At 67.4% G+C, this 10,773-nt stretch overlaps 1 protein-coding gene across 2 annotated transcripts; it reads right to left on the minus strand.

Annotated features, from left to right (window-relative positions):
- Positions 1 to 857: 857 nt before the first annotated feature.
- ZFTRAF1 (zinc finger TRAF-type containing 1) lies at positions 858 to 9,864 on the minus strand. 2 transcript variants are annotated; one of them, XM_059834553.1, is made up of 4 exons: positions 9,747 to 9,864; positions 4,611 to 4,849; positions 3,675 to 3,886; positions 858 to 1,404 (listed from the first exon to the last, which is right to left on the minus strand). In XM_059834553.1, the coding sequence occupies exons 2-4, from the start codon at positions 4,829 to 4,831 to the stop codon at positions 1,013 to 1,015; spliced, it is 825 nt and encodes a 274-aa protein (XP_059690536.1). In that variant the 5' UTR covers positions 4,832 to 4,849; positions 9,747 to 9,864; the 3' UTR covers positions 858 to 1,012. The 2 variants fall into 2 exon arrangements, with proteins under 2 accessions (XP_059690536.1, XP_059690535.1); XM_059834552.1 differs by lacking the exon at positions 9,747 to 9,864 and adding an exon at positions 6,448 to 6,769.
- Positions 9,865 to 10,773: the final 909 nt, after the last annotated feature.

Consider the following 10,773-nt stretch of genomic DNA (forward strand, 5'->3'; position numbering starts at 1 on the left):
AAAACCCGAAACTAAACCCCAAAGAAAACCTCCAGATTTGGTTAAAAAAAGACCCCACAACCAGAATCTCCAGTTTTGGTTTTAACCACCACCAGAACACCCTCCAACTTTGGTAAAAGACCCCAAAAAACACAAACAAACCCTCCAGATTTGGTTAAAAAAAACCCAACACCAAAACATCCTCCAGTTTTGGTGCAAAACCACCACCAAACCCCTCCAATTTGGGGAAAAAACCTCCAATTTTGGTGGGGGAAAAAGAAAACCAACCCAAACCTCCAATTTTGGTTAGAAAAACCCCCCAAACCCCAAACAAAACCTCCAGTTTTGGTTAAAAATAAACAACCCACATCAAAACACCCTCTAATTTCGGTGAAAAAAAGCCCCAAAGCTCCAATTTTGGTAAAAAAACCCGAACCAACCCTCCAGCTTTGGTAAAACCCCACCAAAACACCCTCCGGTTTTGGTGAAACCCCCGATTTTGGTTTCCAAAATCCCCTCCCATTTTGGGGACGCACTCCCCCCCCCCCTCAATCCCTTCCAGTTTCGGTGCCAACCCCGGGAGAAGGGGCAGGATCTCGCCCCGGACCGCGGTGCCGCCGCCCCCCGTTCGCAGCGCCGGGGTTTTAATTGAGGCGAGGGGGTGGTGGGAGCCCCCACCGCGGCAGCCGAGCTTAAAAAAAACCCCAAATAATTGGAAAATTCCCCATTTTGTTTATTCTACTAGTAAAAGCGCCGGAGGAGCCGCCGTACAGAACGCTCCCGCGCCCCCCACCCCAAACCCCCCCCAACCCGCCCCGCCGGCGAGGACCCCCCCCCTTCTCCCGTCACCGCCGTGCCAGGAGAAGCCGCCGCCGCCGCCTTCGCTCGCCGATCGATGGGAATTACGGCGCGTTCGCTGGGTTTTCGCGCGCCCAGGAGGGTCCGACGGCGGCGGAGGGGGAGTCGCGCGCGGACGCGGTTCTTTTTTGTTGTTGCCGCCGGGTTTTGTTGTTGTTGTTGGAATTTCCGAGTTTTATTTTTGGATCTGAAATATAAAAAGCCGCAGGTTGATGTTTTTCGCCGCCAGCAGTTTGTTGCACTCCACCGAGTCGAGGATGGGCAGTGCCATGTAATCCGTCTCGTTGCTCTCGTTGCTGAAGACGAAGTGGTAGATGACGGGGCGGATCTTGACGTCGTCGTAGGGCCCCTCCAGGAGGAGGAAGGAGCATTCCATGGGGGAATTGATTTTGCTTTTCAGGATCAGCTGGAAGGAGAGGGTGCGCTTGCAGGAGAGGTTGGGGTTCCGCTCCGAGTCGTTCACCCGCGCCTTCAGCACCCAGGTTTGGTTGAGGACGGTCAGGCGCGGCGTCTCGTAGTACAGCCGGGTGATGAAGTCGTCGGTGCGGTACGGGCGGAACTGCACCTCTGGAAAACACCGGGGGAAAAAAAAAAAAAAAAAAAGAAAAATCATTACGAATGAAAAACGGGGGTGCTCAGGGCGGCCCCACCTCCCCGGCCCTCGGCGACACCGACCGCCGGCTCCCTCCGCGCCGCCGGCGCCGCTCAAACCGGTGCCGGTAAACCGCAAGCGGAGATTGAACCTCCCCTCTGCAATTAAAGCTAACGTCCCGGCGCGGCCGGGCTGAGGGATGTGACCTGTCTATGGCCGTTTGGTGATGGGAGATGGTGACGAGAGGGGCAGCTCCCGGCCACCGGCTGCCGAAAGGCTTTACCGGCATCCTAGGACATGCCAGCAACCACCACCGGCTGCCGAAAGGCTTTACCGGCGTCCAACAGCGTGCCAGCAGCCGCCACCAGCTGCCAAAAGGTTTTACCGGCATCCGACAGCGTGCCGGCAACCGCCACCGGCTGCCAAAAGGCTTTACCGGCGTCCGACAGCGTGCCGGCAACCGCCACCGGCTGCCAAAAGGCTTTACCGGCATCCGACAGCGTGCCGGCAACCGCCACCGGCTGCCAAAAGGCTTTACTGGCATCCGACAGCGTGCCGGCAACCGCCACCGGCTGCCAAAAGGCTTTACCGGCATCCGACAGCGTGCCGGCAACCGCCACCGGCTGCCAAAAGGCTTTACCGGCATCCGACAGCGTGCCGGCAGCTGCCACCGGCTGCCAAAAGGCTTTACCGGCATCCGACAGCGTGCCGGCAACCGCCACCGGCTGCCAAAAGGCTTTACTGGCATCCGACAGCGTGCCGGCAACCGCCACCGGCTGCCAAAAGGCTTTACCGGCATCCGACAGCGTGCCGGCAACCGCCACCGGCTGCCAAAAGGCTTTACCGGCATCCGACAGCGTGCCGGCAACCGCCACCGGCTGCCAAAAGGCTTTACCGGCATCCGACAGCGTGCCGGCAACCGCCACCAGCTGCTGAAAGGCTTTACCAGCATCCTAGGACGTGCCAGCAACCACCACCGGCTGCCGAAAGGCTTTACCGGCGTCCAACGGCGCAGCAGGACAGACAGACAGGATACGGTTGCGGTAGCAAGGCATAATTTATTGGGATTAGGCGTACAAACCGGCGAGCGAGGCAGCGTGGTGAAGCATCACCGCGGGGCAAAACCACCGGTGACATGGCCCGAACGTTCCCGGCACGGGTACACGGCACCGAGACGCTCCCGGCTCGGCGCTGGCGAAGGCACCGGGTGCTCGCGGTCTTGGCGTAGGAACCGTGGGCTCGCCGAGCACAACCACGAGCGCAAGGGACGGCGCGGTGCCCTTCGCCCGCACTTACACCATCGTCGGCGCTTCCAGGAGAGAGAGAGGGAGAGGAGAGAGCCCGGCCGGCAAAACCTGGACAGAGGAGGGGGATCAGTTATTCCAGCCACACCACATTCCCATCGCCGGGCTCCACCGCCGCTACTGCAGCCCAGCACCGCAGCATCTCGGCACCGAGCTGCCCGGCTTTACCGGGGCTGAGCCCCGGCACGGCGGACGCGGGGTCTGGAGCGCGACCAGGCTGCTGCAGCCCGAGCTCCCGGCACGACCCGGCTGCCAAAAAGCCTGAGCCGCTCTCACCGGATCCCCGACCGTATCTGTGGCAGGGACGCCGGAGCGAGATGTACGACCGGCACCGGGAGGGTGCAGCACCCGCGCCTCTGCCTGCGGCCGAGGGGAAAATCCTTCCCCCCTCCAGCCCCAGTTTGCCGTTTCCCTCACGCGTTAACTCGCCTCCCGGTGTTTAAAGGCAAAACCGGCCTTAGGCAGCGGTTCTAGGCCCGGTTTTAATACCGACGTACCAAAAAAAGATCCGGCTTACCTGCTTTCGCCGCTTAAACGGGGCTTTTCACACCCGTGACCGGCCGAGTCCCGCTCCGCCCCGGTGCAAACGCAACCGCCACGGCACTGGCAGCTTTCCGGCGGGTGGGAGAGGGGTTCGGTAAAACCCCTCGGCAAAGCAAGAACGGCGGGAAGGCGCCGGCAGGGTGAAGCGTTGCCGGTGCTTCTCCAGAACTCGATAACACATCGCAGAGCCGTCATTTCTGGTTTCGGTTTTCAACCCTCACCGCTCGGCTCGCGGTCGAGGACGCAGGCTGGAGCCGAAACGCCGCCATGCGCTCGGCGAAGCCCTTCGCTGCTACCGAATCGATGGCCGCGCGAGATAAAAACCAGCTTGCGGCGGCGCCGGAGGAGACGCGGCGGAAGGGCCGGGGAAGGCGCCGCCGGCCCGAGCGAGCCATTACCTGTGTAGCCGATCTTCTCGAAGCTGAGCAGGTTGAAGATGCTGTTATAAAGCTGCATTTCTTTTTTCCGCGTTTGGTCCATTTCGTCTAAAATCTCCATCAGCTCGTTGCCGGTTTTGGTGGGGTGGGTGCATTCGGCTTCGTGCACCGTCAGCTCGTGGTAGGGACCCTGCCACGGGCACCCGATCCGCTTGTATTTGCACTGGGTCACCCTACGGGGGAGAAAATAAGCGTGAAGATTCACCGGATTGGGATGTCACGCGGAAAACACGGCGGATCCGGCCGTTCCGGCGCCGGGAAGCGCAGCGAGGATGGCAGGGATGTGCAGAGCCTCACTCCTGCCGCCGCCCGGCTCCTCCGGGTGAACTCGGATCCGGCAGCCGCGGGTGAGAGGGAGCAAGACCGGCAAATCCGGGAGACCCGTTTCACGCCCCGTGGAGAACCATCGGGTAGTGCCTGCGCCGCAGCCGGAGCGCGATGGGTTCCCATGGGATGCCGGCAGCTGCCGACCGGGCACGGCGGCGCGGGGATGAGGCAGGGAGGGCGGGGGGGCTCTGCCGCACGCCGAAGCGGCACCGCGTCCTCCCCCAGACCACCCTCACCTCTGGAGGGAGGTGGGACGCAGCTGGTGGGCGTTTCGGGACAGGACCACCTCGTGCCGGCGGCTGGAGGGGGCACGGGGCGCTGCTGAGCGCCGACGGCTTTGCCCCGACGCCGGAGCCGGCTCCGGCAGCACGGGCAAGCCAGAGAAACCCTCCCACCCACAGCGCCGCGATCGTGGGGGCTCTGTGCTGCGTGAGCCCCGGCTTCACCGGGAGCCCCCGCTGCGGGCAGCGAGGTTTCCCAAACCCCGCGTGTCTCTGTGTCTCACGGCAGAGCACCGCGAGCCACGCTGGTAACGCCGGCACACCGCCGAAGGGAAAGGAAGCTCTTTACCTGTCCTGGCACTCCTCTTTCTGGTGCCTCTCCAGGAGGGATCGGGGGAATTGCTGCATGCAGAAGCCGCACTCGGAGGGCAGCTCGCTGACGGCTTTTTCCACAGCCAGGTTTCGGCAACACAGGCTCTTACTGATCTCACACCGGCAATTCGGGCAAGTGGCTTGTTCCTCCTTCAGCCGAGCGTCTGCCAGGAGGTGGATGAAGCAGCCGGCGCACATCAGGTGGCCGTTGGTGCACTGCGGGAGAGGAGAAATAAAGCATCAGACTCCCGCAGGATCCAGCGCGGGGGAAACCGAGTCGCCCGAAGGCAAACAAAGTGAATTCGGACCCGTCGGCGCCGGAGAAAGACGCTTTGCCATCCCCGTTCCTGCTGAAAAACCACCCCGGCACGCGGCTCCCTCCGGCCGGTCGAGCCCCCGGGCCGGCTGCCCGCGTTTCTGCGGAGCTGGAGGCCGGACAGGGTCTCCGGCCTCGGTCGGCGCCTGCCGGCTCTCACGCCGGCCCAGCCACGTCCCAGCCGCCGCGTCGCTTCTGTAATTAGGACTGACCTCGTTTGCCTCGGAGGGGAAGGGAAAGCCTTCATCCCAGCTCCCCTCCTCCTCCCCCGGTTGCCATCCATCCCACGGGAATCCAATTCCCCGCGTCTGGAAGGAGGGGGTGTAAGCTGCCCCCCGCCACCACGTGGGACTCGGGATAACCAAAAACAGCCGGGGAGAGGGGGACGGAGCCCCCCGAGTGCCTCCCGCAGCGGGGAACGAGGGGAATGACACCAAAAAAAGCTTCCCCCGCTCCCTGGATCCCCCAGCTCCGGGGGATCCCGAAGGCCGGAACGCTCCCCGGCCACCGCGTTAGCGCCGACAGGTTTGGCGGAGTTGAGATCCGGCTGTTAAACCAGCGGGATCAGCACAAAGCGCCGGAACCCGGCGAGGGAGGCCGGGGAAGATCCATCGGCGCAGACAAAGCCACCAGCCAAGCAACGGGAACCGGCTCCGAGGGCTCGGATCACCGGGATGGAACTCGGGTCTCCGATCGGCACAGCGAGTCCGCCTCCGCGCCGGGTACCCCGATGCCGAGGATGAGCTCCGGAGCCAAACACGGCATCCCGCATCCCAGGGGAGAGCGGGGCCGGGCAGAAGGACTTCAACAGGGCGATAAAAATAACACAATAAATCCGGTTTAATCCGATTCATTCGCGTTTTGATACGGGGCGACAAGAGAGGATCGACGTCGGCTTCACCCCGGAATCACCCTCTCCTTCCGGCACGGAGACACGCTCGCTTGGTTTTCCCTCTCTGCATCCCAAAAAAATTTTTAGGGCAAAAATCAGTTTAAGACGCGTTCACACCGGCTGTCGAACTGTGCGAACGGCATCGGAGGAGATCCCAGCAGCGCCTCAGACACCGGAGCGATCCCAATCCGCTCCTCCATCCGCCCCCAAAACCAGAAGGATTTCCGGAGTTTGCCGTAAGGTGACGCCGTCTTCGTCGCTGCGGGTGGTCCGGGCAAAGGCACTGCCCGTAAAACGCCCGGCGGAGCGGGTGAAAATCCTTCCCTCGAATCCGGCGGGTGGCCGGAGCACTCCAGGCTGGAACGCCGTCACCTCCAGGATGAGCTTCAGGACCATTCAGGCAGAGCCGGCAGCGTCCCAGCCCGGCCGGGATGCCGCAGTGGGGTTCAGCCTGTCCCGGCTTGGGGGTAACCCCCAAAATTCCTGCCGGCAGGATTACCGGGAGCTCGTTAACCGCCTCCTGGGAGCGCCGGGAAAAGCTTTAATCCTCAGCCGGGCTGGGAAAGGCCTGACCCTGCCGCAGGGATTAGCGCCCGATCTGCTTACCCAGGACATCCATTGTGCCGGCTCCAAAGGGTTTCGGATTTTCCCTCCTGCCGGGCCCGGAGCGCGGCAGCCAGGCATTAAACCGGCCCTGCCGCGATGCTACCGAAGCACGGTTAGGAGATGAAGATCCCGGATCCGAAATACCCGCACCGGCTGCAAGGATGAGGACCGGCACGCATCCGGCTAAAAATCCCTCACGGTTTAGGCTCAGCACAGTCCCAGCGAGCCGCCGGCTTCCCCCGCGGTGCCTCACCGCTGCCGCGCTAAAAATACCAGCGAGCGAGCCAAAACAAGAGGCGAACGCCGGCTGAGCGCTCCCACAACCGCGGCGGTGCCGGCTCCTCCCGGGCGCGAGCGTGTAATTACAGCCGCTCGTTAGCGCTTCGGCCCTGACGAACCCACCCGACAGCGGGAAGGTGCCAGCACGGCCACGCCGCCACGGCCACGCCGCCGGCCAACACCGCGGTCGCTCCCGGGTTTAATTACATCCCCGGCAAAGCTCTCGTCATAAATAATTAAACACGGGGACGAGTGACCGCAGGAGCGAGGAGGAAGAGGAGGCTGTGACGAAGGACGCGCCCCCCGCCACAGCCCCACAGGCACGCGGAGCCGGTTTGGCAAGCGCCGGCACCGGATCGGTGGGGATCCCTCACCGGGCGCGGCTCCGGCAAGGTTTTAACGTTGTTAATCGGCATCGCCGCGGGGATCCCCCCTCCCCGAGCCAGCGGCCATCTTACAGCACACCCCCCCAAAACGAAGCAGAGGGGAGTCCCCCCCCGGCTCTGCCGCCACCGCCACCGGCCGCGCCGGATATTCTTAGCATGTGCCCGGCAAAGCGTAAGACCACCGAAGGGATGACCTTCGAGTCCGGGCTTTGCCGTCGCCGCAACCGACCGCCAACCGGCACGCCGCCGGGAGCGGGGGGGCTCTGCCGGTAGAACACGGAGCGGCCGTACCGGCGGCTCTGCCGTCACCGCGGGGCTGCGTGCCACGAAATGGATGCTGGCCGGAGGGAAAGGCGCCAACACCTTTACATAACCGCCGGCTCCGCTCCGGTGAGCGCCGGCGGTACAGGGCCCGCTGCCTGCCGGGACCCCCCCACCCCGCTCTGGGCAGGGGAATCCCCCGGGGGGGGGGCACAAACTGGGATAAACTGGGAGGGGGGGTGGGTTGACCCCAGTGCCCCCCATGGGGTCAGTGGGGAGGGGATGAGGGTGGGGGAGGTCGAGCAGTGGGTGCTGAGGTTCTTGGGGGGGGGGCTCAGGGTGCTGGGGGGGGTCTGGAGCCCCCAGGGGTGGGTGCCCAGGGGGTGTGGGGGGGCCCCTGGGGTCCCTAAAAGGGGAGGGGACCCCCACGCAGGAGTAGGGGAGCACCTGAACCCCCCCAGTGAGTGGTGAGGGGGTGTCGGGGAGACCCCCCCAGCGGGGTGGGTGCCCAAGGGGATGGGGGGGGGGGGGCTCAGTAGCCCCCAGAGAAAAAAGTTGGGGTGGGGGGGGTGTCCCCGAGGTGACAGGGACCGGTGGGAGGACCCCTTGATTGGGGGGGGGGCAGGGGGGGTCCAGCGCCCCAGCTTGGGGGGTGCCCCTGGTTTGGGGGGGGACGACGGGGGGGTCCAGTGCCTCATCTGGAACCCCCAGAGAGGCTGAGGGTGACCGGGGGGGGGGGCGGGGAGAGAATTGGGGGGGTCACACGGGGGGGTCTGATGGGTGTCAGTGATTGGGGGGGGCAAGAAGGTTTTTTGGGGGGGGCAGATATCGGTGACGCAGCGTAGGGAGCACAGAGACCCCCGGGGGGGCTCTGACTGATGGGGGGGGCACAAGAAGGTGCTGGGGGTGTCGGTGAGCAGCGGGGGGGGGAGTTGGGGGGTCAAGGACCCCCCGGGGGGGGCACACAGAGGGCCCCGGGATGGGGGGGGCGGCACAGGGAGATGGATGGGGGACAACAAGGGGGGGGTCGGTGGCTGATGAGGGGACATGGAGGCCCCGGGGGGGTCGGTGTCTACCGGGGAGGGGGTCGGTGGCCGATAAGGGGACACGGAGGCCCCGGGGGGGGTCGGTGGCCCCGGGGGAGGCCCTGGGGGGGGGTCGGTGGCTGATGAGGGGACGGGGAGGCCCCGGGGGGGGGTCGGTGGCCACCGGGGAGGGGGTCGGTGGCCGCTGAGGGGACGGGGAGGCCCTGGGGGGGTGTCAGTGGCCACCGGGGAGGGGGTCGGTGGCCGATAAGGGGACACGGAGGCCCCGGGGGGGGTCGGTGGCCCCGGGGGAGGCCCTGTGGGGGTGTCGGTGGCCACCGGGGAGGGGGTTGGTGGCTGATGAGGGGACACGGAGGCCCCGGGGGGGGTCGGTGGCTGATGAGGGGACGGGGAGGCCCCGGGGGGGGGTCGGTGGCCACCGGGGAGGGGGTCGGTGGCTGATGAGGGGACGGGGAGGCCCCGGGGGGGGGTCGGTGGCTGATGAGGGGACGGGGAGGCCCCGGGGGGGGTCGGTGGCCACCGGGGAGGGGGGTCGGTGGCCGCTGAGGGGACGGGGAGGCCCTGGGGGGGGTCGGTGGCCACCGGGGAGGGGGTCGGTAGCCGATAAGGGGACACGGAGGCCCCGGGGGGGGGTCGGTGGCCACCGGGGGAGGCCCTGGGGGGGGGTCGGTGGCCACCGGGGAGGGGGTCGGTGGCCGATAAGGGGACGGGGAGGCCCCGGGGGGGGTCGGTGGCCACCGGGGAGGGGGTCGGTGGCTGATGAGGGGACGGGGAGGCCCCGGGGGGGGTCGGTGGCCACCGGGGAGGGGGTCGGTGGCCGCTGAGGGGACGGGGAGGCCCTGGGGGGGGGTCGGTGGCCACCGGGGAGGGGGTCGGTGGCCGATAAGGGGACACGGAGGCCCCGGGGGGGGTCGGTGGCCACCGGGGGAGGCCCTGGGGGGGGGTCGGTGGCCACCGGGGAGGGGGTCGGTGGCTGATGAGGGGACACGGAGGCCCCGGGGGAGGCCCCGGGGGGGGGGTCGGTGGCTGATGAGGGGTCGGGGAGGCCCTGGGGGGGGGTCGGTGGCCACCGGGGGAGGCCCTGGGGAGGGAGTCGGTGGCCGATAAGGGGACGGGGAGGCCCCGGGGGGGGGTCGGTGGCCCCGGGGGAGGCCCTGGGGGGGGGTCGGTGGCCACCGGGGAGGGAGTCGGTGGCCGATAAGGGGACGGGGAGGCCCCGGGGGGGGTGTCGGTGACCGCTGAGGGGACGAGGCGGCCCGGGGGTGCCGGGGGGGAGGTGGGTGACCCCGGGGGAGGCCCCGGGGGGGGCGGCGGGGCCCGGCCGTACCTGGTAGACCGAGGCCTTGGGCAGGTCGAGGCAGACGGTGCAGCACAAGACGGAGTAGAGCCGCTCCTCCAGCTTCACGCTGCCCGCCGCCCCCTCGGGCCCACCCGTCCCCGTCCCCGCCGCCCTCAACCGTTTCTTGGGCGGCGCGTCGGGGTCGGCGCCCGCCTCACCGTGAGGACGGGCCCCACCGAGCAGCGAACCCGCCTCCTCGGCGCCGCCCGCCTCGCCCGGGCCGCCCGCCGCCGCCGCGGGGCCGGGGAGGGCCGCGGAGGGGGCGGAGGGGGCGGCCGGGCCCCCGCCGGCCTCACGATCCTCCGCCCCGGACATCATCGCCGCCGCCGCCGCCTCACCCCGCCGCCGCCATCTTGGCCACCCCCCTCCTCCTCCTCCTCCTCCTCCTCCTCCTCGCCCCTTCCCGGTCCAGTCAGGGTCACCGCCAATCACCGCCCGCGGGAGGCGGGGCCGGCGCAGGGTGGGCCAATGAGAGGCCACGCCGACGCCGGCGCCACGCCCCTTCGCCGCCGGGCCTGGAGTCGCAAACTTCAACGCCATTTCCCACCCACACCCCCCCCCCCCCCGCCGCCTCCGCGGGGGAAGTGGAGGGGCGGGGCCCGGCGCGACGTCCCGACGGCAGCGGGCCAATGGGAGGGGGGGCGCCCGAGGGGGCGGGGCCTGTCCCCAGGGGGGCGGGGCCCGCCCGAGGGGGAGGGACGAGGGGCGGGGAGCGCCCCCCGCGCCCAGTACGGCCCAGTACGGCCCAGTACGGCCCAGTACGGCCCAGTAGGGCCCAGTAGGGCCCAGTAGGGCCCAGTAGGGCCCAGCGCCCTCCGCCCCACTGGCACGGGAACCCCACAGACCCACCCCAGTGCCACCAGTCCTCCCAGTGCCCCCAGCCCCACTGTCACCAGTGTCCCAGTGTCACCAGTGCCCCCAGTCCCAGTGTCCCCCGTGTCCCAGTGTCACCAGTGCTCCCAGTCCCAGTGTCCCCAGTGCTCCCAGTCCCAAGGGTCACCTGTCCTCCCAGTGA

This window comes from Gavia stellata, unplaced genomic scaffold (genome assembly GCF_030936135.1).
Source record: "Gavia stellata isolate bGavSte3 unplaced genomic scaffold, bGavSte3.hap2 HAP2_SCAFFOLD_404, whole genome shotgun sequence".
NCBI lineage: Eukaryota > Metazoa > Chordata > Aves > Gaviiformes > Gaviidae > Gavia > Gavia stellata.

What these genes read in the sequence shown, in the direction of transcription:
- ZFTRAF1 (XM_059834552.1), bottom strand. Translation starts at nt 6,525, where the DNA reads ATGCCTGGCTGCCGCGCTCCGGGCCCGGCAGGAGGGAAAATCCGAAAC. An exon ending in CGGCACAATGGATGTCCTGG is followed by an intron (nt 4,850 to 6,447) that starts GTAAGCAGATCG and finishes CCTCTCCCGCAG; the next exon opens with TGCACCAACGGCCACCTGAT. An exon ending in AAAGAGGAGTGCCAGGACAG is followed by an intron (nt 3,887 to 4,610) that starts GTAAAGAGCTTC and finishes TCTCCCCCGTAG; the next exon opens with GGTGACCCAGTGCAAATACA.